Source organism: Perca flavescens, chromosome 7 (genome assembly GCF_004354835.1).
Source record: "Perca flavescens isolate YP-PL-M2 chromosome 7, PFLA_1.0, whole genome shotgun sequence".
Lineage (NCBI taxonomy): Eukaryota > Metazoa > Chordata > Actinopteri > Perciformes > Percidae > Perca > Perca flavescens.
Genome location: NC_041337.1, coordinates 7525699 through 7552843, shown reverse-complemented (window position 1 = coordinate 7552843; position 27145 = coordinate 7525699). Strand labels below are relative to the sequence as shown.

The 27145-nt window shown below is 42.2% G+C and overlaps 3 protein-coding genes and 1 pseudogene across 5 annotated transcripts; 2 read left to right on the top strand and 2 right to left on the bottom strand.

Moving 5' to 3' along the window:
* The first annotated feature begins 101 nt into the window (after positions 1-101).
* LOC114559378 (tubulin alpha chain) lies at positions 102-3453 on the top strand. The gene is made up of 4 exons (XM_028583971.1): positions 102-208; positions 1601-1823; positions 1924-2072; positions 2163-3453. Exons 1-4 carry the CDS (start codon positions 206-208, stop codon positions 3141-3143), a joined length of 1356 nt encoding a protein of 451 aa, XP_028439772.1. The 5' UTR covers positions 102-205; the 3' UTR covers positions 3144-3453.
* A 6665-nt stretch (positions 3454-10118) lies between these two features.
* On the bottom strand, positions 10119-15690 carry LOC114559377 (tubulin alpha-1B chain). 3 transcript variants are annotated; one of them, XM_028583969.1, is made up of 4 exons: positions 15500-15690; positions 12589-12811; positions 11502-11650; positions 10119-11411 (listed from the first exon to the last, which is right to left on the bottom strand). In XM_028583969.1, exons 1-4 carry the CDS (start codon positions 15500-15502, stop codon positions 10431-10433), a joined length of 1356 nt encoding a protein of 451 aa, XP_028439770.1. In that variant the 5' UTR covers positions 15503-15690; the 3' UTR covers positions 10119-10430. The 3 variants fall into 3 exon arrangements, with proteins under 3 accessions (XP_028439770.1, XP_028439771.1, XP_028439769.1); XM_028583970.1 differs by lacking the exon at positions 15500-15690 and adding an exon at positions 13549-13700; XM_028583968.1 differs by lacking the exon at positions 15500-15690 and having other exon boundaries at positions 12589-13518.
* A 2024-nt stretch (positions 15691-17714) lies between these two features.
* LOC114559425 (tubulin alpha-1B chain-like) lies at positions 17715-20519 on the bottom strand (annotated as a pseudogene).
* Positions 20520-22968: 2449 nt separating this feature from the next.
* LOC114559426 (tubulin alpha-1B chain) lies at positions 22969-26056 on the top strand. Its single transcript, XM_028584047.1, has 4 exons — positions 22969-23044; positions 23880-24102; positions 24179-24327; positions 25064-26056. Exons 1-4 carry the CDS (start codon positions 23042-23044, stop codon positions 26039-26041), a joined length of 1353 nt encoding a protein of 450 aa, XP_028439848.1. The 5' UTR covers positions 22969-23041; the 3' UTR covers positions 26042-26056.
* The last annotated feature ends 1089 nt before the right edge of the window (positions 26057-27145 follow it).

Here is a 27145-nt window from a genome sequence, read left to right as displayed (position 1 = left end):
AGGCACCATGCTGGACCCGGGTGTGGTCTTGGAGCTGTTGACCAATAGCGGCACAGCAGCCCACTGCGCCGGCGCTGCACTTGTATATATAGCGCTCTCCATCCTTATGACCGCCATTATCTCTTACAGCGACCCCCTTACTGTCGAATTGTAAGATTCCCTGTCTCAGGGCTGCAACCCTCCACCTCGACTCCAACATAACAAAATGGTAAGAACTATTCAAAACCCGTATAAATAGACATATTTAAGGTCGTTTGAAAGATGTGAGGAGGACGGGGAGGGGGCGTTAACAATATTGGAAAAGTGGGAATAAGCCTGAGGTATCATAAAAGGTTTAAAGTAGCTTTCTTAAACATGTATTTTTTTTTTTTTTATGCATTATCTGTGGTGTGTGGTGTGGGGAGATGTCCGGGTGGTGCTTTGGATGGAGAACAGCTAGATAATGTTACGTGGCTGGCTGGCTGAACAAAAGAGGTTTTCATCAGATAGCAATGTGGACAGAATGAATAATGAAGGCTTCGGTCCAACCAACCTCCGACTCTCTGCGGTGTTTTGACCCATCTACTAGCCCCGGTCAGCAGCACTCTACTCGTAACGCAATTCGGTTAGGCCAACCGACCGGGAGTTGCTCGTCTTCAGATGACCCACACCCAGTGGAAGCCTGTCCGTTGAGAAAATGGATGATGTGCACTGTCAGCAATGGCAAGGCATAAAAAATTCATGGTAGTTAGTAGACACTGCTGGTCCCCTTGACAGCTACTGCGGTGCGGGTTAAATGGGAGCTTAATATTCTGTTTTAATTGGGTTATTATTTGATATTCTCTCTGCCCAGACTGAACCTTTTTTCTAGAAATTTCGGGCGAGTCTTTTTTTTTTTTTTTTTTTTTTTCTCCTAGGACGGCGAAGGCATGTCCCGCCCTTCTCAGCTTTCCTCTGCCTCTGATTGGCTCACCCTGGTATTCTTCTCCTTCCGCTAACCAATCCCAATCCTCTTGCCTGAACCTAACCAACCCAACCAACGAACACAACGAGTACAAGCCAATCAGAGGGAGAGTAGGGCGTGTCATGCCTTCGCCATCCCATCAGGAGGAGAAAAAAAAATAAAATGCGGCTAACTGTTATACATTTATTAACGGTTTAGCTTTTCACACGAATTCCATGAAACGTCATGCGTTGCCAGGGTGATCACCTTGTCGCATGACAACGACCATTTAGTTACCCAGACAGCCATTAATTGGCTGTTGCTAAACAAATTAGATCGCGACAATTGCAATTAACTTTGAACAACTGTTTACAACATTTATTTATATATATATATATATATATATATATAAACAATTCTTAATAGTCACATACAAACTGTATAATTTGTAAAATTACACGGGGCTTGGAGGAGCCTGGGATTGGGATTGAATCCCCTATCCTTTAGGTTAGGGGACAACTTGCTCTACCTCAGAGCCACAAGCCACCATTTGATCAATATATGTAAAGATGGAAGTGACATTTTTCAGTGTTAAAATACAATTTTTGTCTTTTCCAGTGTAAAATGTCTATAATAATGCATACGGGTATTAACCTCCCAATTATTTTCTTTCCACAGCGTGAGTGTATCTCAGTGCACGTTGGTCAGGCTGGTGTCCAGATTGGCAATGCCTGCTGGGAGCTTTACTGCCTGGAACATGGCATCCAGCCGGACGGACAGATGCCCAGTGACAAGACCATTGGAGGAGGAGACGATTCCTTCAACACCTTCTTCAGTGAGACTGGAGCTGGAAAACACGTCCCCAGAGCTGTTTTTGTCGACCTGGAGCCCACTGTCATCGGTAAGTGTCATCGCATCTGGCTGAACGTTAAATTAGGCAAATAAATATATAAAATATATGAAAAAAATAAAAAACTTATTCAATGATTTTGTCTCTTCAGATGAGGTGCGCACTGGGACCTACCGCCAGCTGTTCCACCCTGAGCAGCTGATCACTGGCAAGGAGGATGCTGCCAACAACTACGCCCGTGGACACTACACCATCGGCAAAGAGATCATCGACCTGGTGCTGGACCGGATCCGCAAACTGGTGGGTAGCTTGATATCAGGAGGGATCCATTCTAATTTTTGAATTAAATGGCATAACTGTATCTCACTATCTGTCCCTCTCTGTCCTCAGGCTGACCAGTGCACCGGCCTTCAGGGCTTCCTGGTTTTCCACAGCTTCGGGGGTGGCACCGGCTCTGGTTTCACCTCCCTGCTGATGGAGCGTCTGTCTGTCGACTACGGCAAGAAGTCCAAGCTGGAGTTCTCCATCTACCCAGCTCCCCAGGTGTCCACCGCTGTGGTGGAGCCCTACAACTCCATCCTGACCACCCACACCACCCTGGAGCACTCTGACTGTGCCTTCATGGTGGACAACGAGGCCATCTACGATATCTGCCGTAGGAACCTCGATATCGAGCGTCCTTCTTACACCAACCTCAACAGGCTAATTGGTCAGATTGTGTCCTCCATCACTGCCTCCCTTCGTTTCGATGGTGCCCTCAATGTTGATCTGACGGAGTTCCAGACCAACTTGGTGCCATATCCCCGTATCCACTTCCCCCTGGCCACCTATGCCCCTGTCATCTCTGCTGAGAAGGCTTACCATGAGCAGCTCTCGGTGTCAGAAATCACCAACGCCTGCTTTGAACCAGCCAACCAGATGGTGAAATGTGACCCTCGCCACGGCAAATACATGGCTTGCTGCCTGCTGTTCCGTGGCGATGTGGTGCCCAAAGATGTAAACGCGGCCATTGCCACTATTAAAACCAAGCGCTCCATCCAGTTTGTGGACTGGTGCCCCACTGGTTTCAAGGTGGGCATCAACTACCAGCCACCCACTGTAGTTCCTGGTGGAGACCTGGCCAAGGTCCAGAGGGCTGTGTGCATGCTGAGCAACACCACTGCTATTGCAGAGGCCTGGGCTCGGCTTGACCACAAGTTTGATCTGATGTACGCTAAGCGCGCCTTTGTTCACTGGTATGTGGGTGAGGGGATGGAGGAGGGAGAGTTCTCTGAGGCCAGAGAGGACATGGCAGCTCTGGAGAAGGATTATGAGGAGGTTGGAGTTGACTCTATTGAGGGTGAGGGAGAGGATGAAGGAGAGGAATATTAAAAGGTGCTAGTCAAACAGGAAACCATTGATTTCATTCCTCAAATACATTCCAGAAATAAATGTTTGTTTATTAATTACCAGTTTGGCTGTTCAGAATAAAACTCCCGTAGGGCCAGAGAGGACATCAGCATGTTGACATTCGAGGGTGAGGAAGAGGAGTATTTAAATACTCCTAGTAAAGAACTAGTTAAACAGGAAAAGGCATTCAAAAACGAAATGTTTGTCTATAAATTATGAGTTTGGCTGTTCAGACTAAGCAATTCAAAAAATGTCAGTTTGGCTCTCTTCTAAATAAATTTCCTTAAACATATGAAGTTGCCTGTGTTGTGTTTTAATTTTTTTATTGGTTTAAGAATGAAAAGTAACCTTTAGTTGAAAGTTTATTCTAGTTGATGTGATCAGATAAGGACATAAGATCACAAATTGCTGTCCACCAATAAACATTACATGTCAACCTTTGCATAATACATACAGTATCAACAGTGTTTAAATTTGTCTTTTAAATCTTTGGATGTTAGTTTGTAGTCAGCCTATTTGAATTATGGCTTTTCCTCTACAGAATTAGTGTTTTCTTTTTTGTTTTTTTAAATCAATCATGAGATTTGATTTTATAAAGAAAATGATGCTCTGTAGTTGATATAAAGCTAAGATTTTAACAATGATGCATGTTAGTGTTTGATCTGTTAAAACTCCAGCTACAAGACTTTCACAGGTTCAGAAGAACATTATTTGTAAAGAAATTTGTGAATATTATTGCTATAGAACTCTTAAATGTATCCTTAACCCAGTGATTAATCTGTAATGTTTGGGAACTATTAGATCATAGTGTTTCTTCATTTCAACGGTAACCGCAGCTTTTCTAAGTGTCAGATCAAGACAACAAATTCTTTATCATTTAAAGGTTCCTGTGATTTAATGCACTAGCGCACCTGCCATTCAAAATGCTTCAAAATTAACCCTTGTTTTCCTTAAAGCGTAACTTTTGCCAAAATGCAACCTAGGTTCTTTTTGTGAATATACTCAAGTCAAACCTTCGTTTAAAAGCATATTTAGGACGGAATCGCCACTTTTAAGATTTACTGTATTATAGTTTTTCGGCCAAATGGCCTTTTGAATGGTAGTGCTAGGGGCATTACAATGATAGCATCAAAATCTTATATTTTGAAAACACTAAGAAGGCTCGCCACAACATGAAACGTTGCCCCAAGTATCACCACGGGCTCTACACATGAACTCAAGCATTGAGTTTGTGTACCCAGAGTTTACTACAAAGAAAGGTTTTGAACGACTTACTTTAGCAGTTGTTTACGCTATCCGCCATCTCTTCAGTCAAAAAGTGTCGATCTCCGAATACGAATGAACGGACTCCATAGGAGGAAATGTCATTCTTATATGAGGCTCCTTTTTCAACTACAAGGTCAATATTGTTTTTCACTAACGACAAAACAACAAATTATCCGTGCATTTATATGGAACTAAGCTTTAGGAGCTTTCATCTTTACTCTCCTTCGACTATTTTTGACTGGCTAGATGGACGGCGACCAGAAAAACCAACTCTGTGTACACAAATAATGTTCTCAATGCTCGAGTTCATGTCTAGAGCCCCTGGTGATACTTCGAGCAAAGATTCATGTTGTGTCGAGCCTTATTAAAAATAGAAATAAAATAAATAAAAATAGCGATTTTGATGCTATCATTGTAGTGCCCCCATTTGACCGAAAACGAGAATACGGTAAATCTTAAAAGTGGCGTTTCTTTCCTAAATATGCTTTTAAACGAAAGTTTGACTCGGGTACATTCACAAAAAGACCCTATGTTACATTTTGACATTTTAAAGGATGAGACTGGAACTTTTAAATGTCCACCTGGTGTGATGGTCATCACACCATCTCAGGACACATCAGCATCTGTCCTCTACAGAGACTGAAAATCTACTCTTATTAAACAAGAGTAAATGAAGTAAGTACTCACATTGAATTATACAGAGTACTCAAGTTAGTTACTCGCAAAAAACAACTGAGACACAACCAGTGAAGTGATCCCGACTGGGCCAGGCTAACGCCGCCATGCTAACACGCGATAACTGCTAACATTACCGGAGGGCCAGGCAAACGGGCCACGGCTGTTTACAACCACCGTGATAGACCTATGACAGAAACCACAAGTTTGACTTCCTCAAAATGGAAACATGCAAAACAACCGTGTAGCCTGTTCATTTATAAACTAGCAGAATTAGTAACAGTATAGTATGTATAGGCATGTACAGTATGAACTTATGAATGCTGTGCTGGTTTAACAGGTAGTTCTACTGACTAACCTTAATCAGAATATTGCTTCACTGCTAAAACCAGCATGATATATTTGAAAACATGGGATGCCCTATAGGTAGTGAGGCAGACCAGGTGGCTGGTATTACATCTGCAGGTGGGTAGAACAAGTATTTGATACACTGCCGATTTTGCAGGTTTTCCTACTTACAAAGCATGTAGAGGTCTGTAATTTGTATCATAGGTACATAGGTTCAATCTAAAACAAAAATCCAGAAAATCACATTGTATGATTTTTAAATAATTAATTAATTTATTATATTGACAGTATTTGATCACCTACCAACCAGTAAGAATTCCAGCTCTCACAGACCTGTTAGTTTTTCTTTAAGAAGCCCTCCTGTTCTCCACTCATTACATGTACTGCACCTGTTTGAACTCATTACCTGTATAAAAGACACCTGTCCACACTCAATCAAACATACTCCAACCTCTCCACAATGGCCAAGACCAGAGCGCTGTGTAAGGAAATCAGGGATAAAATTGTAGACCTGCACAAGGCTGGGATGGGCTACAAGACAATAGGCAAGCAGCTTGGTGAGAAGGCAACAATTGTTGGCGCAATTATTAGAAAATGAAAGAAGTTCAAGATGACGGTCAATCACCATGCAAGATCTCACCTCGTGGGGCATCAATGATCATGAGGAAGGTGATGGATCAGCCCAGAACTACACGGCAGGACCTGATCAATGACCTGAAGAGAGCTGGGACCACAGTCTCAAAGAAAACCATTAGTAACACACTATGCCGTCATGGATTAAAATCCTGCAGCACACGCAAGGTCCCCCTGCTCAAGCCAGCGCATGTCCAGGCCCGTCTGAAGTTTGCCAATGACCATTTGGATGATCCAGAGGAGGAATGGGAGTTCATTTGGTCTGATTAGACAGAAATAGAGCTTTTTGGTCTAAACTCCACTTACTGTGTTTGGAGGAAGAAGAAGGATGACCCCAAGAACACCATCCCATCCGTGAAGCATGGAGGTGGAAACATCATTCTTTGGGGATGCTTTTCTGTAAAGGGGACAGGAAGACTGCACCGTATTGAGGGGAGGAGGGATGGGGCCATGTATCGCGAGATCTTGGCCAACAACCTCCTTCCCTCAGTTAAAGCATTGCAGATGGGTCGTGGCTGGGTCTTTCAGCATGAAAATAACCCGAAACACACAGCCAGGGCAACTAAGGAGTGGCTTCGTAAGAAGCATCTCAAGGTCCTGGAGTGGCCTAGCCAGTCTCCAGACCTGAACCCAATAGAAAATCTTTGGAGGGAGCTGAAAGTCTGTATTTCCCAGCGACAGCCCTGAAACCTGAAGGATCTGGAAAAGGTCTGTATGGAGTGTGTGCAAACCTGATCAAGAACTACAGGAAACGTATGATCTCTGTAATTGCAAAACAAAGGATTCTGTACCAAATATGAAATCCTGCTTTTCTGATGTATCAAATACTTATGTCATGCAATAAAATGCTAATTAATTACTTAAAAATCATACAATGTGATTTTCCGGATTTTTGTTTTAGATTCCGTCACTCACAGTTGAAGAGTATCTATGATAAAAATTACAGACTTCTACATGCTTTGTAAGCGGGAAAACCTGCAAAATCGGCAGTGTATCAAATACTTGTTCTCCCCACTGTATGTGTGCCCACTCTGCCCTTGAGCAAAGCCCTGAACCCCCAAATTGCTCCAGACCCTGCGAACCAAAAATGCATGTTTGGTGTGTGTATCAGAATCTCAGAGGGATATGCGAAGAGATACATTTCAACTGCCATGTGTTGATTGACTAATAAAGCATCTTAAGGCCCTGACCTGGCCTGACACACCAAGGCAACTGTAGGCCGTTGGTAGTTTTTGTAGTGTCCCGCACCATCGCCACGCGTCAGCCTTCGTATGCCTTTTTTTTGTCAGCCGTCATCATGAGAAAATCTGATTAAAAAACGGTAGTGAGGAAAGAGCTCCCATAAAAGAGACTCTTTTCATCTCATCATCTCATCTCATCAAGCCAAAACACATAGGGCTGTCAAAACTGGTAAAAAATGACGATTTAATGTTCCTTCTAAAAAACACACATGTTCGAAAGATTGGAATAACTATTTTTGTACATTTTAATAATTACATATTATTTACATAATATGGCAAACGTACAACGAGATATACATAACTACTTGTGTAATGTTGGGTATATTTATTACAACAATAACATGTCTTTTAAAAGATCTACATACCTACATTTTACAAAATAAACTAACGTTAATAAGCTAATATCCTATACCGTGAAATTTAATATAAAGACCGTTATATTAGACCTCTCTCTCTCTGCACCATCTAAACCGCTAAACAATTAGCCCCCAGTCTAGTCATTGTTTCTCATCGTTTAATGCTTATTTGCATAAACAATGAATGTATGAAGAGAGCCCAGGAGATGTAATCATTATGTCATGCTACTAGCTAAATGCCTCTTCAACATTGCATCGAGGTTTGGCCTAAAGAGTCCAAAGGCAGTCCAGGGTGGTGGTTCCCCTGTTCAAAAAGGGGGACCAGAGGGTGTGTGCCAATTGCAGGGGTATCACACTTCTCAGCCTCCCTGGTAAAGTCTACTCCAAGGTGGCCGATAGCCAAACCTCAGATTGAAGAGGTACAATGCGGATTCCGTCCTGGTCATGGAACAACGGACCAGCTCTTCACTCTCGCAAAGATCCTGGAGGGGGCCTGGGAGTATGCCCATCCGGTCTACATGTGTTTTGTGGATCTGGAGAAGGCGTAGGATCGGGTCCCTCTGGAGATATTGTGGAAGGTCTTGCGGGAGTATGGGGCTCCCTTCTCAGGGCTATCCAATCTCTGTACGACCAAAGGGAGAGCTGTGTTCGGGTTTCTCAGCAGTAAGTCAAACTCGTTTCAGGTGGGGGTTTCGCCTCCGCCAGGGCTGCGCTTTGTCACCAATCCTGATTGTGATATTCATGGACAGGATATCAAGGCGTAGTCGTGGTGGGGAGGGGTTGAAGTTTGGTGGACTGGGGATCTCATCACTGCTTTTTGCAGATGATGTGGTCATGATGGCATCATCGGCCTGTGACCTTCTACACTCACTGGATCGTTTTGCAGCCGAGTGTGAAGCTGCTGGGATGAGGATCAGCACCTCTAAATCTGAGGCCAGGAATGAGTCCTAACCCCAATTGAAGGAGTTCAAGTACCTTGGGGACTTGTTCGCGAGTGAGGGGACGATGGAGTGGGAGATTGGCAGAAGAATTGACGCAGCGGGGGTGGTATTACACTCCATTTATCGCACCATTCTGATGAAAAGATAGCTGAGCCAGAATGCAAAGCTCTCGATCTACCGGTCAATTTTCATTCCTAATCTCACCTATGGTCATGAAGGCTGGGTCATGACCGAAAGACGTTGCAATTCCACCGTTGGCCGTTAAGCTCATGGTTGTTGCATCAAAGCATGGCGTTGTTCCTGGGGCCTTGAACCTAACAGTACCTTGCAGTGGGCCATTCAGACCCTCCGCTCCTATAGCAGGGATACATGGAGAGACATGATGGAGAGTTATTTCCTCTCACGCAGGCGCAGAACGTAGGTGGTAGTTGGCTGTCAGCTTTGGTCTTTGCGGTGTGTTCAAGTGCAATTTTTTGGCCAAGACAAAGGTGACATCCGGCGACTCTACAGTCTGTCTTCGTCACTACTAGTTCTTGGCCGTCTGCTTGCTGTGTCATCTTAAACAAAAGACGACTAGCCTTAGCTGTTGGTATGTTTAAATGTTGTTACACATACCTCAGTTAAATACATTTTTTTGTCATGAATGAAGTTGTAAGTCACATATAATTGTTTGATATTTTGAACAAATTGCCTTTTTTGCAATCCACGTTTGATGGATAACAAATCTGCGCACTGACTTAAATTCAAATGCAATAAAACTACCATACCCATTTTGGAGAATAAACCCATATTTTGCTCTGTATAGGTTGTGACATACTAAACTATCATTTAATTGTTACTTTATAATTTGAGAATCTGATATTTTCAATTGGAGAAGCAGGCTAATGACTTTATGACCCTGTTCAAACCATGATGACTATGTTTACATGCACATAATATAAAGTATTTTTCCCTTATTCCAAAAAAGAATGATATTCCAACTAAGCTGCAAAATACGACTGAGATGCATTTTCCAAATGCACCATTTACATGTCCAAAGAATGCCTCTAAAACTTGAATAATACCAGAATATCCCACATCTTAATCAGAAAATGCTATAGTCGGAAAAAGGCCTTATTCGGAATATCCATCCGGAATATGCCGTTTACATGACCTGTATCAAATTTGGAATTTTAGCATGTTTGGATAGTGGAATATTGGTGTGCATGTAAACATACTCACTGATACACACTGGTGACATATTTGAGGATAAATAAGGAAAACCCAAGGTTAAACCAATACTTCCACCTCTTAAGAACTAAATCATTGATTTTAAATTTCAAGATTTAAAAGTAGAATGTAAATACTGTGGGTACTGCAGTTATTCTGGCAGACTTGACCTGTAATGTTTATTGGAGCAGGAATTTGCCAAACTAACTTCCTTATCGGTACACAAAAAACCTCAGACTGGAGGATGTTTTTCATAGTTACACCGCCAAAAAAAAACAAACAGACAACTTTATGTTACAGGAAATTTATTTCAAACCAACTTGACAATTTTTTGGAATGACAATTTCAGTGGAATGCATTTAATTTGAAGCAACAGTTTCCTGTTTAACTAGTGCTTTGTCCCTTTCAATAATCCTCTTCCTCACCCTCGAATGAACTCCAAACGAACAACCTGCCTATGTCCTCTCTGGCCCTTCCTATCACATTAACTTAATATTTTCAGTTTTATTTTGAACAGCCAAGCTGGAAGTGAATAGACGTACATTTTTGGAACGTATTGTAAGGAATGAAATCAATTGTTTCCTGTTTAACTAGCACCTTTTAATATTCCTCTCCTTCCTCCTCTCCCTCCCCCTCAATAGAGTCGACTCCAACCTCCTCATAATCCTTCTCCAGGGCTGCCATGTCCTCTCTGGCCTCAGAGAACTCTCCCTCCTCCATCCCCTCACCCACATACCAGTGAACAAAGGCGCGCTTAGCGTACATCAGATCAAACTTGTGGTCAAGCCGAGCCCAGGCCTCTGCAATAGCAGTGGTGTTGCTCAGCATGCACACAGCCCTCTGGACCTTGGCCAGGTCTCCACCAGGAACTACAGTGGGCGGCTGGTAGTTGATGCCCACCTTGAAACCAGTGGGGCACCAGTCCACAAACTGGATGGACCGCTTGGTTTTAATGGTGGCAATGGCAGCGTTTACATCTTTGGGCACCACATCGCCACGATACAAAAGGCAGCAGGCCATGTATTTGCCGTGGCGAGGGTCACATTTCACAAACTGATTTGCTGGTTCGAAGCAGGCAGTTGTGATTTCTGCCACTGTTATTTGCTCATGGAAAGCCTTCTCAGCAGAGATGACAGGGGCATAGGTGGCCAGGGGGAAGTGGATACGGGGATATGGCACCAAGTTGGTCTGGAACTCTGTCAGATCAACATTGAGGGCACCGTCAAAACGAAGTGAGGCAGTGACGGAGGACACTATCTGGCTGATCAACCTGTTCAGGTTTGTGTAAGAAGGACGCTCGATATCGAGGTTCCTACGGCAGATATCGTAGATGGCCTCGTTGTCCACCATGAAAGAACAGTCCGAGTGCTCCAGGGTGGTGTGGGTGGTCAGGATTGCGTTGTAGGGCTCCACCACAGCGGTGGACACCTGGGGAGCTGGGTAGACAGAGAACTCCAGCTTGGACTTCTTGCCGTAGTCGACAGACAGACGCTCCATCAGCAGGGAGGTGAAACCAGAGCCGGTGCCACCCCCGAAGCTGTGGAAAACCAGGAAGCCCTGAAGGCCGGTGCACTGGTCAGCCTGAGGACAGAGAGGGACAGATAGTGAGACACAGTTATGTCATGTGAAAATCAGAGCGAAATTAGCACTGAATCCCTCCTGATTACCCACCAGTTTGCGGATCCGGTCCAGCACCAGGTCGATGATCTCTTTGCCGATGGTGTAGTGTCCACGGGCGTAGTTGTTGGCAGCATCCTCCTTGCCGGTGATCAGCTGCTCAGGGTGGAACAGCTGGCGGTAGGTCCCAGTGCGCACCTCATCTAAAGAGAACGATTCGATCAGAAATCACTTGAGCGTTTGACGCAAGGGTAACTTTTTTTTTATTTTTATTTTTTTAATCTGGACCCTATTTTCCTATGTTTGTGTGTGTAAGTAACTGATATGAAGAACAATCTTTGAAATTGGTCCAGTATTGAGCGGGAACGGTGTAACCGGCAGCCAGGGAACCGGGCTGCAATGTAATCCTATTGGGCAAATGTGCATTGTCAATTTACGTCCACTAAAAGAGCTGCTTTTGTGTCTGACTACATTATGCAAAGGATCCCTACAGAGAGACCTTTTTTTTATTAAAAGTAGAATCCTCTTTGTTTAACCAGAAACAGCTCAGAGATCGCTAAACCCACCAGACTGCATTTAACTAAACAAGAAAGTATAGAGCCAGCATATTTCCACAAGTAAACTATGTGTTTATTTCAACCAAACCAGAGTGACGATTGTTGTAAAAGTACAAAGACAAACCAAAAACGACTTTCCAGTTTTATTTTATCTTTGAATGAAGTGTATTTTACGATGATTACTGTACTGTTTATTTATATGGAGTCTGGTGGGTTTAGCAACAGCAAAATTCAGAAAGGTTAAGTTTAAAAAAAAAAAAAAAAAAAAAAAGGATCTTACTCTTGAACAGAAAGGTCCATCTCTGTAGGGATCCTTTCCTTAAGATTGTCAGACACTTAATCTGAGCCTGTCAGTGGCAAAAACAGCTCTTTTTGTGGACATAAATTGAAGGTGCGCAATTGCATCTTACATCGTAGCTTGTTTCGCTGACTGCAGCGGTCATGCTTAAGACTGGACCAATGTAAAAGAGTGTTGTTCCCATCATTCACTTAGACACAAAAAATAGGTTGAAAAAAATAAATAACGAATCTACCCTTTAATGAAAAAAAAACAACTATGACATCTATATTTTCAATGGGTTTACCGATGACAGTGGGCTCCAGGTCGACAAAAACAGCCCTCGGACTGTGCTTTCCAGCTCCAGTCTCACTGAAGAAGGTGGTGAAGGAATCGTCTCCTCCACCGATGGTCTTGTCACTGGGCATCTGTCCGTCCGGCTGGATGCCATGTTCCAGGCAGTAAAGCTCCCAGCAGGCATTGCCAATTTGGACACCAGCCTGACCAACGTGCACTGAGATACACTCACGCTGGAGGAAAACAGAAATTTGTAACATTTACCATTAAATATTGCCAGACATCTATACATTTCAACCATGTCTAATTCGATGCTTGAGATCATCGTCACACCGAAAAAGCTAAGGGTCCAAAAGGGAGGAGGGAAAAAAATGACTTTGTAAAGAACCAGATACCACAACATCATGACCAAGTCACCCGACACATGCTGCACATTTACAGTCTCGTTTATTCAGCCAAATAGCAGAGTACCCATGCATAAAATATGAAAATTAGACTTGTATATCAAAATATCTGCGGAGGGCAGGGCTGCCAACTCTCACACGTTGATAGTGAGACTCACGCAACTGACACACGCCACACCTCCATTTTCTCACGCAGAGAAAATCTAAAATGTATAACTTAACTATATCTTATCTATAACTGGATACATGCGCTAAACAAATCAAGCATGTGCATATAAATGTTTAGAATGAACAGCTGTCAAATCTGAAACGTGTGGAAATTATATGACTTCAGGATAAACAATATGATCCATAGGATTGAGGAAAAATGAATCAGTAATAGCTCAGCTGCTGCTGAAAACTGAAAAAGAAAATTTCTTAAAAATATACAGTCTAGTCAAGTACGAGCTGATGACCGCTTACTGTGTGGTGTTTTACTCAATGTAATTAATGATGCATCATGTTTCAGATGTCCATCCTGTCTGAATCATCGGCTGTACTACCTTCTCTGGACAAAGTCTCTTTACCTCCACAAGTCGATGGTTAGCAGCTGCTGCTCTGTGCGCAGCAGAGGAAACCGCGGGCGCCCTGTCAAGTGCGTTGGGAGTGTGCCTTTTTGGAAATTTCGTGGCCAGGCGCACATGGGCACAGGGTGAGGGTGGGATCAGAAAGAACGGCCCTGAGGGAGTTTTACACAGAGTGACAAGTTTTAAGTGATCACAATTTTTCGTAGAGCTGTGTGAACTGATTTCAATGTGTCTCTCTCCACCACGCCTGTTAGTGTGCAGCAGAAACTGTGTAGAATAATTAAGCACAGGGGCCTCTATGGTTATATTAAAAACAGTCTGATGCTGGTTGCACACAATGTAACCAGTGGATCTGCCGTGCGTAATTGTGGCTTCACAGTGACATCATCATCATCATCATCATCATCATCTCTCCAGTTAAGAGACTGCAGATGGAACAGATATCTGCTCCCTTCAGATGGCTGAAAAGAGAGTCAGTGTAAAGGAACTCCAACTAAATTGAAAAGTTGGCATCCCTGGTGGAGGGACATAAGTCTACCAAAACCAGACAGAGCTGTGGTCATATTTTTCATATACATGCAGCTTTTAAAACCAGAACAACAGATTAAGTGTCTGATTCATTAATTTTATTACTAAAGTGGGGTTGCTGCCAGGCGGTAGAGCACAGGACTGTGACAAGACTACTTTTTGTCCCCCAAATGGGTCAATGTGCACACTGAACTATGGAAGCTCATTTCCACCAATGTAATGAAAAAAGAATTCTGTAAGTCATTATAATGAGAAACTCAAATAATGACTTAGTATCTCAAAATAATGAAGTATCTAAAAAAATAATGCATTTTCCAAAATGAATGACTTAGTTTCCTTAAAACAATAACTTATAATGTAAAATAATGACTTGGCATCTCAAGACGTTGACTTGGCATCTCAAAATAATAATACATTATCTCAAAATACTGACATAGTATCTCAAAATAATGACTTGGCATCTCAAAATAATGACATAGTATCTCAAAATAATGACTTGGCATCTCAAAATAATGACTTGGCATCTCAAAATAATGACATAGTATCTCAAAATACTGAAATAGTATCTCAAAATAATGACTTGGCATCTCAAAATGTTGACTTAGTATCTCAAAATACTAACATAGTATCTCAAAATAATGACTTGGCATCTCAAAATAATGACATAGTATCTCAAAATACTGACATAGTATCTCAAAATACTGACATAGTATCTCAAAATACTGACATAGTATCTCAAAATAATGACTTGGCATCTCAAAATGTTGACTTGGCATCTCAAAATACTGACATAGTATCTCAAAATAATGACTCGGTATCTCAAAATTATGACTTACCATCTCAAAATAATGACTCGGTATCTCAAAATTATGACTTACCATCTCAAAATAATGAGAAACCTCCAAATAATAACTTTGTATCTCAAATAATATAATATATAATAGTATCTAAAAAAAAGTGTTTAAAATTTTTTTAAATTATCAAGTAAATTCTGAGAAAGTTTCTCAATATTTTGTGAAAGTTCCTCATTTTTTTGACATTACAAGTATTTATTTTGCAGAACTAAGTCATTATTGTGAGAAAGATCATCATTATAATGACTGGTACAGGATTATTTTTTTATCACGTTGGCGGAAATGAGCTTCCATACCGCACAGACAGAAAGCTGTACCGTTAAGTACGACCGAAATTTAAATTATAGGCTGTGCTTTATCCATGGAAAAGATAACACCAACAACGTTAACTACACTTGATAATAAAAATAAATTTAAAAAAAAAAATCACAAGAAAAACGTAACATTGCCATATAAAAACGTTAACTGCTCTTCACATTATAATTTGTATTCGAGACAATGTTCGTGTGACTGTGGGCTGTGAGCCTGGTTAAATTAAAAAGATAAACATCCCGTTATTCAATACTCACCATGTTTCCTGACGCTGCTTCTAAAGGGCTCGAAATAAGGATAAAGAGACTGATTACTCTCACAACTGCGCTTCTAGGAGGGCTGTGTGAGACGCTAGCGCTGGTTTTTAAGGCGGGGCGTTTTATACTCGCCTTGCAAGCAAGTAAGAGCAGCTGAATCCGATTGGTCGAGGGTCACGAGAGTCACAAGAGCCTCTTTCCTATTGGTTAAACGAAAAAACATTGATGTTCATTGCAGGTGCACGGCTACTGCAGAGAGCAAAATGGCGAGACTGCGCAACTTGCAAGTCATCCTGTATCTTGTCACGTGGGTTTCACCCCATGGTTTCACCCGGTTTCACCCTGACCTGCCTCTTGGGGAGACCGAAATCCACGGGAGACTGGCGGTTGGTCCTGAGTGTATATTCTGATGGAAGAAGTGAACGTGAACACAGATTATGACTGATTATTTCGCTCTGTTGTCACCAAAGGAAACATTGTACTAATTTTTCACCCACCGTATATCTCCCGAACATTCTGACACAAAAAATGCCATTTTCGAGACGGTCAAATCAGGACTTTGTTCGAGATCTGTTTCAGTCTCGGCAACAAACTCTCGCGAGATCTGGCATGAGCTAAGCAACTAACAGAGAATCTTTGGCTAACATCATGGTGATATAGTTGTTCTCTATCTATGGCTAACATAATCTAACTTTGATATGTTATGTTAGCAAAATAATATATGAATACATTATCCAAATATAACTTTTCATCCATCCACGTGACGTTCACTACACTTCCAAACACATAGGAGACAGGAAGTGTGTGCCATTTTCTTTTATTATAGCCTATTACTTCATTAAAGGCAATATGATAGGACATACACATACACATACACACAAACTACAACACTGACAACACAAGGACGCGGCAAAGAGAACAGCAAAGCTTTTCATTCAAAAGTCTAAATCAAAACACCATCTTCGGTCCTAGATGCTCCAAAATCAGCCCTGCAAGGTCACAAAGGTTGCATTTGAATGTGAATTTGAATGTTTTATGGCATCAACATATTAATCGAGTTCACTCTTAAAAACACAAAAGATGTGGTATTTAGCAAGTAAAAATAAAAGATGTATTATAACATATTTTCCCTTCAATCCGGAACAGAAGGATTGGGTCCCTCTTTCAGAAAGACATTGTCACAAGCCCATAACCCATTACTAGGGAAGGGTCATTGTTAAATGTCCAGTGGAACATTGTTTGGACCTTATCTCCAAGATATTTATCACACACAAACCTCGAGATGTCTGTTTCAAACTTCTCCAAAGGTGCTAACCAGCAAAACTTTATTTGTAAAGACCAGATAGAAAATGACATTGATATGAATTGCTCTTTCTGTGGACTTGATCGTGAAACAACCATATACTTGTTTTGGAGCTGTCATTGTAGACCCACTTGTTATGTTTATCTGTTATAACATTTCTGCTCATTTTTCATTATTGTAGCCTACAAAGATGTGTTTTTTGGGGGTTTTATGATGTCTGCATTTCAAAACAAAAACAGTATTATATTATACATATTTGTATTATCTTAGCACAATTTTTAAATTCACAAAAGTAAAATCTGCAACAAGAAAAATTGCTAAATTCTTTTTTTCATGTTACACTTTACCATTTATAACCCCAATATGTCTATTGTTGTTTGTCATTGCACTTGTTTCGCAATAAAGAATTGGTATTTAAAAAAAAAAAAAGCCAGTTGCAGTCACAACCCTTTCTGACCTGGTTTTGACCCTTTCTTCTCACCCAGCACTACCACCATAGGTCTCCGTTTAGTTCTTTTAATTTATATTTTAATCACTTCACTTTAACAAAACTGTGTTAAACAGATGTTCATCTCTCATCTTAAATTGCAGACAATTAAACAAATCTAAATTAAGGGATGGACTACAAACAACACCATTATGTTTCTTACTAAATTATACAAAATTGAATCCCTGGTAGCCAAATATGTATTAAAGAGAAACTTGACAAACATACATTAGAGTCCCTTTGTTGGTGACCAGTTCCTCAAAACAAAAGAATGCTTCAGTCTGAATTTGATCGCACAAAATTGCCCCATGCTATGTGACCATATTGTTTCATATTAACAAGGGTGTTAGGCAGCTATTTGGCTCTCTATAATCTGAACACGTGTGAGGTAAGGTGCAGTATGAAAAACAATACAAGAAGGCCTGTCATTTTTTTTCAGATTTATTTACAGTTTGTAAACCATTAATACCAAAAACAAAAACAAAAAAATATTTTTTTTACAACTAGAGTGATACATTTAGAAGTCAAACACAAGGTTACAAATCTTAAAACAAATGCAATATGTTGTGCTCCTGTTTACTGTTCAGGAATGACACTTTTAAGCTGGATCAACTTATTAGTAAGTATGCCCTACTCCTCTCCTTCCTCCTCTCCCTCCCCCTCAATAGAGTCGACTCCAACCTCCTCGTAATCCTTCTCCAGAGCTGCCATGTCCTCTCTGGCCTCAGAGAACTCTCCCTCCTCCATCCCCTCACCCACATACCAGTGAACAAAGGCGCTTAGCGCGACATCAGATCAAACTTGTGGTCAAGCCGAGCCCAGGCCTCTGCAATAGCAGTGGTGTTGCTCAGCATGCACACAGCCCTCTGGACCTTGGCCAGGTCTCCACCAGGAACTACAGTGGGTGGCTGGTAGTTGATGCCCACCTTGAAACCAGTGGGGCACCAGTCCACAAACTGGATGGAGCGCTTGGTTTTAATGGTGGCAATGGCAGCGTTTACATCTTTGGGCACCACATCACCACGATACAAAAGGCAGCAGGCCATGTATTTGCCGTGGCGAGGGTCACATTTAACCATCTGGTTGGCTGGTTCAAAGCAGGCGTTGGTGATTTCTGCCACCGTTAATTGCTCATGGTAAGCCTTCTCAGCAGAGATGACAGGGGCATAGGTGGCCAGGGGGAAGTGGATACGGGGATATGGCACCAAGTTGGTCTGGAACTCTGTCAGATCAACATTGAGGGCACCGTCGAAACGAAGGGAGGCAGTGATGGAGGACACTATCTGGCTGATCAACCTGTTGAGGTTGGTGTAAGAAGGACGCTCGATATCGAGGTTCCTACGGCAGATATCGTAGATGGCCTCGTTGTCCACCATGAAGGCACAGTCAGAGTGCTCCAGGGTGGTGTGGGTGGTCAGGATGGAGTTGTAGGGCTCCACCACAGCGGTGGACACCTGGGGAGCTGGGTAGATGGAGAACTCCAGCTTGGACTTCTTGCCGTAGTCGACAGACAGACGCTCCATCAGCAGGGAGGTGAAACCAGAGCCGGTGCCACCCCCGAAGCTGTGGAAAACCAGGAAGCCCTGAAGGCCGGTGCACTGGTCTGACTGAGGACAGACAGGGAGACACAGTCATGTCACTTGAAATTTAGAGCAAAATTATATATCAGTGGATCCCTCTTGATATCAAGTTACCCACCAGTTTGCGGATCCGGTCCAGCACTATGTCGATGATCTCTTTGCCGATGGTGTAGTGTCCACGGGCGTAGTTGTTGGCAGCATCCTCCTTGCCGGTGATCAGCTGCTCAGGGTGGAACAGCTGGCGGTAGGTCCCAGTGCGCACCTCATCTGAAGAGACAAAAAAACTAAAATTTACACTTTCATTTGCCTAAAGAAATGTTCAGCCAGAGGTGATGACACTTACCGATGACAGTGGGCTCCAGGTCGACAAAAACAGCTCTGGGGACGTGTTTTCCAGCTCCAGTCTCACTGAAGAAGGTGTTGAAGGAATCGTCTCCTCCTCCGCAAGTCTTGTCACTGGGCATCTGTCCGTCCGGCTGGATGCCATGTTCCAGGCAGTAAAGCTCCCAGCAGGCATTGCCAATCTGGACACCAGCCTGACCAACGTGGATGGATATACACTCGCGCTGGGATGCAGAGACAGAAGATTTGGATTACAGATTTGATGAAATCTCAAGCCTCGTATTTCTGAAGGGCGGAAGAGCTAAAATCAAATCCATTTTGAGAAAGATTTTTTCAGATGACTTTTGTCAGATGCAAAGATGCCCTAACTGCAAAATGGCCGACTTAAATTAATTCTCCCCATCCTGCACGAAAAGCCCTTACTATTGTTATTTTCTATGTTAGCATGTCTGTCTGAGGTTCAGTCTATCATTTAGAAAAAATCATTTTCTGCTTCTCTCTGCTGCCACAGAAGACTATTGCATGCAGAATTACCGTGAGTGGGAGGCTAATCTAGGTCAGACATGTTGCATACACTGTCTCTTTAAAAAGCCACATTCACATCATCCACCGATATAATAATCATATATGTAATGTCTCCTATTAATATTCATTTTTCTTTACAGTAAATAGTAAACATATATTTTATAGGCCTATTTAGATATACTTTGACATCTATATATTTGATTTTAAAAGGTGTGTCAGTGGGATGAATAGCTTAACATAAATTAATATTTTGAACAAGGTGCACTAAAAAAAGATATTTATATGAAAGCTACAAAAAGAGAAAAAATCAGGATGACAAATTAGAAACAATTTGTGTGCGGTGCTGTAGTCAAGCTCATTTAAAAGACTTGTGCTGGGAGAGGATTAGGCGTCGGCCTGTAGTGCAGGAATAGGCTACATTAGGCAACATTTGTATTAAGCTTTCAAATCAACAATATCTTCATTTGTCTAACAGAAGCAATGCATTGACAATTAAACGATATCCAGCCATGATGCACTAGAGTAATGAGAACAGAGGGTGACGTCAGAAAAAAATATGAGCAACCCTCATCTACTCCCCTTTCTCTCATACTCTCAAACAATGACCCCTGGAAATAAGATCCGCTATGTAAAATGGTACTTACCATGATGGCTCGTCGATATTATGCAAAGTAATGAGACAAGCCGGAGGAGTGTTCGTGTCTGAGGGGGTGCGGTGTCTGAAGCTGATCTGCTGATGCACCACAATCACATACTCTGCCTCGTGAGGAGAACAGGTGAACTGCGCACAAAAAATAAAAACTGCTACTCATTCTGTCGCAGTGTTTCACATCCAAAGGTATGGTGTTAAAACAGTCCCGAAAGTATTCGCAGCTTGGAAAACACAATGCACAAATAAATACAGCGTGATTTGTGTCTGTGAACATTTGGCTGTGTCTGTGCCTCTAACTTATAACTCCTTTATAATAATTTGTACATCAATTTCAATGGAAATGTATTTGTTAATCTCAACTGATCGGGTGGAATCTTTTGAGAATTTGCCTTTGACTATTATGGGCAAGATTTTTTGTTTTCCTATGATGGCGAACGCATGTCCTGCCCTACTCTGCCTTTGATTGGCTTACCATGACATTCTTACCCTTACCCTAACCAATCCAACTCTTCTTGCCTAAACCTAACCAATTCCACCAGAGCAGGCAACAACTATCTAATCATTTGCCAAGTTTGCCTTGCAAGATTATTTTTTGGCTTTCAGTAGATGGCGGTAATGCAAGATTTATGGATGCCAACTGCTGTTAAACTATACAGAAAAATAAGAATTTGCCTTCACTGTGCTCTCAGGCATTAATCGGCTTGACGTTTCTCTGATATTATTAGGATTTTGTCGTCATTTAAATTACATTTAGGCCCTATGTTTTCAGCACCATTGTTGTGGTGTCTTTGCAGTTTGCTTTGTGTTATTATGCTTTGTGTTATTATGGCACCAGTTAACAGTTTGCTACTTTTTGGAGCGTAGGCTACTAACATTAATGTTAGCTGATTGTTAGCTTGAACAGTGGGCCTAGCTAACGTTAAAGTCAGCCCTGTAACATTACCTATTGAAGCAACGTTAACTTAGTGGGGCATATTAAGGATAATGGGGGTTGCCTAGTCTTTGTATGGATTTGTACGGTGGCCGACAGGGGCAAACGCCCTGCAACTTAAGAAAACACATGCAAATAGACAAAACACAAGCAAATTAAGAAAACAACTTAAATAATTTGACAACACATGTGCAGCAATCAGCAAACGCGCTGCAAATACACACTACACAACCAAATACACAAATGCGCTGCAAATAAAAAAATATGCAAAAAGAAACGCACAAAAACCCCGAAAAAAGAAGCGATGCAATTTAATATACAGTCTATGGACGGGAGGGCATGAGACATGAGTTCTCTTTTTACTATGCAGCCATACCCAACTCAAATAGAAAGGCAGAGTGCTCTCTACCTGTGGGGTCGAAAATCAAGCTGTTCCACTTAGCTGCTCCCCCTAGAGGCCTGGAGAACTTCCGTTGTGTAATCTGGATGCAGCGTTTTTTTGTTGCATTTGTTTTTGGGGTTTGTGTGCTTTTCTTTTTGCATCGTTTTTTATTTGCAGCGCGTTTATGTATTTGGTTGTGTTGTGTGTATTTGCAGCGCATTTATGTATTTGGTTGTGTGTATTTGCAGCGCGTTTGCTGAATGCTGCACATGTTTTGTCAAATTAATTAAGTTGTTTTCTTAATTTGCTTGTGTTTTGTCTATTTGCATGTGTTTTCTTAAGTTGCAAGGCGTTTGCCCCTGTCGGCCACCGTAGGTTTGGCAGGCTGAAATCTTATTTAGCGCTGCTCAAACAAGTCGGCCATCTCTGCCGACATTATTGTCTTTTAGCAGGCTCAGTTGTAAAGCTGTTGAAGACATGTGGTATCATATGAAACAAGAATATTTAAGGAATCCATTGATACCAAGCACGTCCTGCTAAATAACGTTAACATTGCTTCAATAGCTAAAGTTACATGGCTGACTTTTACGTTAGCTAGCCCCGCTCAAGCTGTACGAGCAGCTAACGTAAACATTATTTAAATCACGTTTTTTTTTCTATTTTCTTTTCCAATCAATAACGAATAACTTATTTCCGTTTTTGGTGTCTGATTTCAAAGAACCTTTGGGCATTTTTCGGATGTTTGCTAGCAGACAAAATTGACAAGGAGAGTTCCTTTTCCCTCTGGTAGGGGCGGGACTTAAATGCGCTCTGTCTTTATCCTAGGAAGAAGAAGAAGAAAAAAATCACCTCCTGGAGAGCACTTGGTCCTCTTTGCAGGTTACAAATTTTGTATGACACAGCGCGATAAAACTGTTCAAAAAATCCACACAAAGCGGTTGAGATTCAAAAATGTATTTCCATTGAAAAATGCTTTGTTGATGTTCCAACGATGCTGTACAAGTTACAAAATAAAGACACAGACACAGCCAAACATTTGTGTGTTTTAACACCACACCATACCCATCAACCAAATCATCAACACATCTACAGTCCTCCTGTCTCAGTTACAGTAGGCCTATCTTGTTGTTCTGGTTCTGGGTGTGAAACAGTTACTGCGGCAGAATGAGGAGGAGTTTTTTTTTTTGGGAATTTTTTGTGCACTTCACCTGTTCTCCTCACGAGGCAGAAGAGTATGTGAATGTGGTGCATCATTAGAGCAGCCTCAGACACCGCACCCCGTCAGACACGAACACTCCTCCGGCTTGTCTCATTACATTGCATAATACCGACGAGCCATCATGGTAAGTACAATTTTATAAATTTTATTTCCAGGGTTATTGTTTGAGAATATAAGAGAAGGGGAGTAAATGAGGTATAGCTCATATGTTTTCTCTGACGTCACCCTCTGTTCTCTTTACTGTAGGCCTAGTGCATCATGGCTAGATATTGTTTAATTGTCAATATGGCTTCTGTTAGACAAATTAATTTATTGTTTAATAGAAATATAGCCTAATGTATTCCTGCACTGCAAGCCTTGACTTCTCACTGCATAACTCTTTTAAATCAGCTTGACTAGTTTCACACTAATGTTGTTACTAATGTATTTTTTGTGTGCACCTTGTTCAGAAGATGATTTTATGTTAAATTATTCATCATTCAGATATGATATCTAGAGTATAAATAGCTCTGTTTACTATTTACTGTAAAGAAATATGAATATTAATATTTGACTTATATTCCCTGTTGTGGATGTGAATGTGGCTTTTTAAAGAGACAGCGCATGTAACATGTCTGACCTAGATTATTCTCTGTCTCACAGTAATTCTGCATGCAATAGTCTTCTGTGGCAGCAGAGAGAAGCAGAACATGTTTTCCTAAATGATAGACTGAACCTCAGACAGACATGCTATCATCGAAAATAACAATAGTAAGGGCTTTTCATGCCGGATGGGGAGAATGAATAAACGGCCTGTGATGCACTGCCATTTAGCAGCTCATTTAAAGGCATCTTTTGCATCTGACAAAAGGCATCTGACAAAATCGTTCTCAAAATGTATTTGAGTTTAGCTCTTCAGAAGTACGAGGCTTGAGATTTAATCAAATCTGTAATCCAAATCTTCTGTCTCTGCATCCCAGCGCGAGTGTATCTCCATCCACGTTGGTCAGGCTGGTGTCCAGATTGGCAATGCCTGCTGGGAGCTTTACTGCCTGGAACATGGCATCCAGCCGGACGGACAGATGCCCAGTGACAAGACTCTCGGAGGAGGAGACGATTCCTTCAACACCTTCTTCAGTGAGACTGGAGCTGGAAAACACGTCCCCAGAGCTGTTTTTGTCGACCTGGAGCCCACTGTCATCGGTAAGTGTCATCACCTCTGGCTGAACATTTCTTTAGGCAAATGAAAGTGTAAATTTTAGTTTTTTTGTCTCTTCAGATGAGGTGCGCACTGGGACCTACCGCCAGCTGTTCCACCCTGAGCAGCTGATCACCGGCAAGGAGGATGCTGCCAACAACTACGCCCGTGGACACTACACCATCGGCAAAGAGATCATCGACCTGGTGCTGGACCGGATCCGCAAACTGGTGGGTAGCTTGATATCAGGAGGGATCCATTCCTTAATTTTAACCCTTGTGTTGCCACTGTGTTTAACAGCAGAGAAAACTCCCTAAATAATCTTTTTTTCAACTTTGATGCCTTTTCCTAATGAGCCCATTAAATTTACAGTCACAGACTACACTACAAAATACATACAAAATGCATACACGCACACACACACACACACACACACACACACACAGCAATTGAGTTTATGTGTGGATGGAGGATAAGATTTACCTGCGTGCCTACATAGGGCTGCTAATCTTAGCAGGTGTTTATAGGTCATGAGGCGAGGCTGGTCTTTGAGATGCAAAGATAAAAAAGGACTGGGCCTATGTCTTGATAAAAAAATATTGTTTACCACATGCATATGCAGTAACTTAAAAAAATAATAATAATATCAAAAATAAATCACCACTCTAGTGAAGAAAAGCAATAAGACAGCTGTGTTCTAATACAAACAAGTTGTGTCTCCACTGAATAAATGCAGTCTTTCTGCACTGTGAAGAGGGAAAACTCAGATATTCACACACCTTGTGATCTCTTACAGGTTGTTTCTTCATCCAAAAAAATGTTGGTATTCAAAACACATTTTAGGGCTTAAGTGAAGACGGGTAATTTTTGACTCGGAAGACAAGGGGAGTATACAGAACGTGACCACACAAGGGTTCAATTAAATGGCATAACTGTATCTCACTGTCTGTCCCTCTCTGTCCTTAGTCGGACCAGTGCACCGGCCTTCAGGGCTTCCTGGTTTTCCACAGCTTCGGGGGTGGCACCGGCTCTGGTTTCACCTCCCTGCTGATGGAGCGTCTGTCTGTCGACTACGGCAAGAAGTCCAAGCTGGAGTTCTCCATCTACCCAGCTCCCCAGGTGTCCACCGCTGTGGTAGAGCCCTACAACTCCATCCTGACCACCCACACCACCCTGGAGCACTCTGACTGTGCCTTCATGGTGGACAATGAGGCCATCTACGATATCTGCCGTAGGAACCTCGATATCGAGCGTCCTTCTTACACCAACCTCAACAGGTTGATCAGCCAGATAGTGTCCTCCATCACTGCCTCCCTTCGTTTCGACGGTGCCCTCAATGTTGATCTGACAGAGTTCCAGACCAACTTGGTGCCATATCCCCGTATCCACTTCCCCCTGGCCACCTATGCCCCTGTCATCTCTGCTGCAAAAGCTTACCATGAGCAATTAACGGTGGCAGAAATCACCAACGCTTGCTTTGAACCAGCCAATCAGTTGGTAAAATGTGACCCTCGCCACGGCAAATACATGGCCTGCTGCCTTTTGTATCGTGGTGATGTGGTGCCCAAAGATGTAAACGCTGCCATCGCCACCATTAAAACCAAGCGCTCCATCCAGTTTGTGGACTGGTGCCCCACTGGTTTCAAGGTGGGCATCAACTACCAGCCGCCCACTGTAGTTCCTGGTGGAGACCTGGCCAAGGTCCAGAGGGCTGTGTGCATGCTGAGCAACACCACTGCTATTGCAGAGGCCTGGGCTCGGCTTGACCACAAGTTCGATCTGATGTACGCTAAGCGCGCCTTTGTTCACTGGTATGTGGGTGAGGGGATGGAGGAGGGAGAGTTCTCTGAGGCCAGAGAGGACATGGCAGCTCTGGAGAAGGATTATGAGGAGGTTGGAGTCGACTCTATTGAGGGTGAGGGAGAGGATGAAGGAGAGGAGTAGGGCATACCACATAAATTAATCTAACTCAAAAATGTAAGTCCTGAACAATACACGGGACACAATATATTGCATTTGTTTTAGATGTGTAAACTTGTGTTTAAGTTCTAAATATTACAACCGTACATTACATTTCATGTAACTGACGCTTTTATCCAAAGCGACTTCCAAACACATTCACACGATGGGGCAGCATCGGGAGTCTTGCCCAAGAAGACTTCAACATGGTCATGGTCATGCTCACTGTAGTTGTAAAAAGCTATTTAAATGGTTCTTTTCTGGTTTTCTGGTTTAAACTGTAAATAAATCTGGAAAAATAACAGGCCTTCTTGTACTGTTTTTCATACTGCACCTTACCTCACACATCTGTGAGGACTTATCATGTGACCTATTGGAGTTCCCTTCTCTGCTATACTTTCCTTTACCATCTGTAATCTTATGCCGTTCCTCTGTGACATATGAAATGAAATTTCTGACATGCATTCAGATTATAGAGAGCTAAATAACCTTCAAACACTTGCGTTAATATAAAATAATATGGTTGCATAGCTTTGTGCAATTTTTGTGCGATTAAATTTAGACTGAGGGATTCCTTTGTTAAATGACAATCCAGTGTGTAAATTTTAATTCACATTAGCTTTTCTTAAGAGTCTTTTAACTGGAAGAAAATAAAACATTGAATTTTGAATCACAAAGCAATGTTTTAATCTTAATAGTATATTGCATTTAATATCCAAGAAATGACTTTGAGCCTGATGGACCACAACCTCCAGCCAGAGGGGAGGGGTTCAAATAGTTTGTGAGATGAGCTGATGATACACTGCAATCTGCCATTGTCCTTGGCAGTGGCAGCGGCATACCAGATGGTGACGGAGCAGGTGAGGATGGACTCAATGACGGCAGCGTAAAAAAAGTGCACCGTCATTGTCTTCGGCGGGTTGAACAGGTTGAACTCCATCAGCTGCCGCAGGAAGTACAGCCTGTGTTTTGCTTTTTTTGATGAGAGAGCTGACGTTCAGCCCCCACTCGAGGTCCCGGGAGATGAGGAGATAGAGCCCAGGAAGTGAAAGGAGTCACCCAGGGTGATGGTGGGCGGGTGGGGCTGCA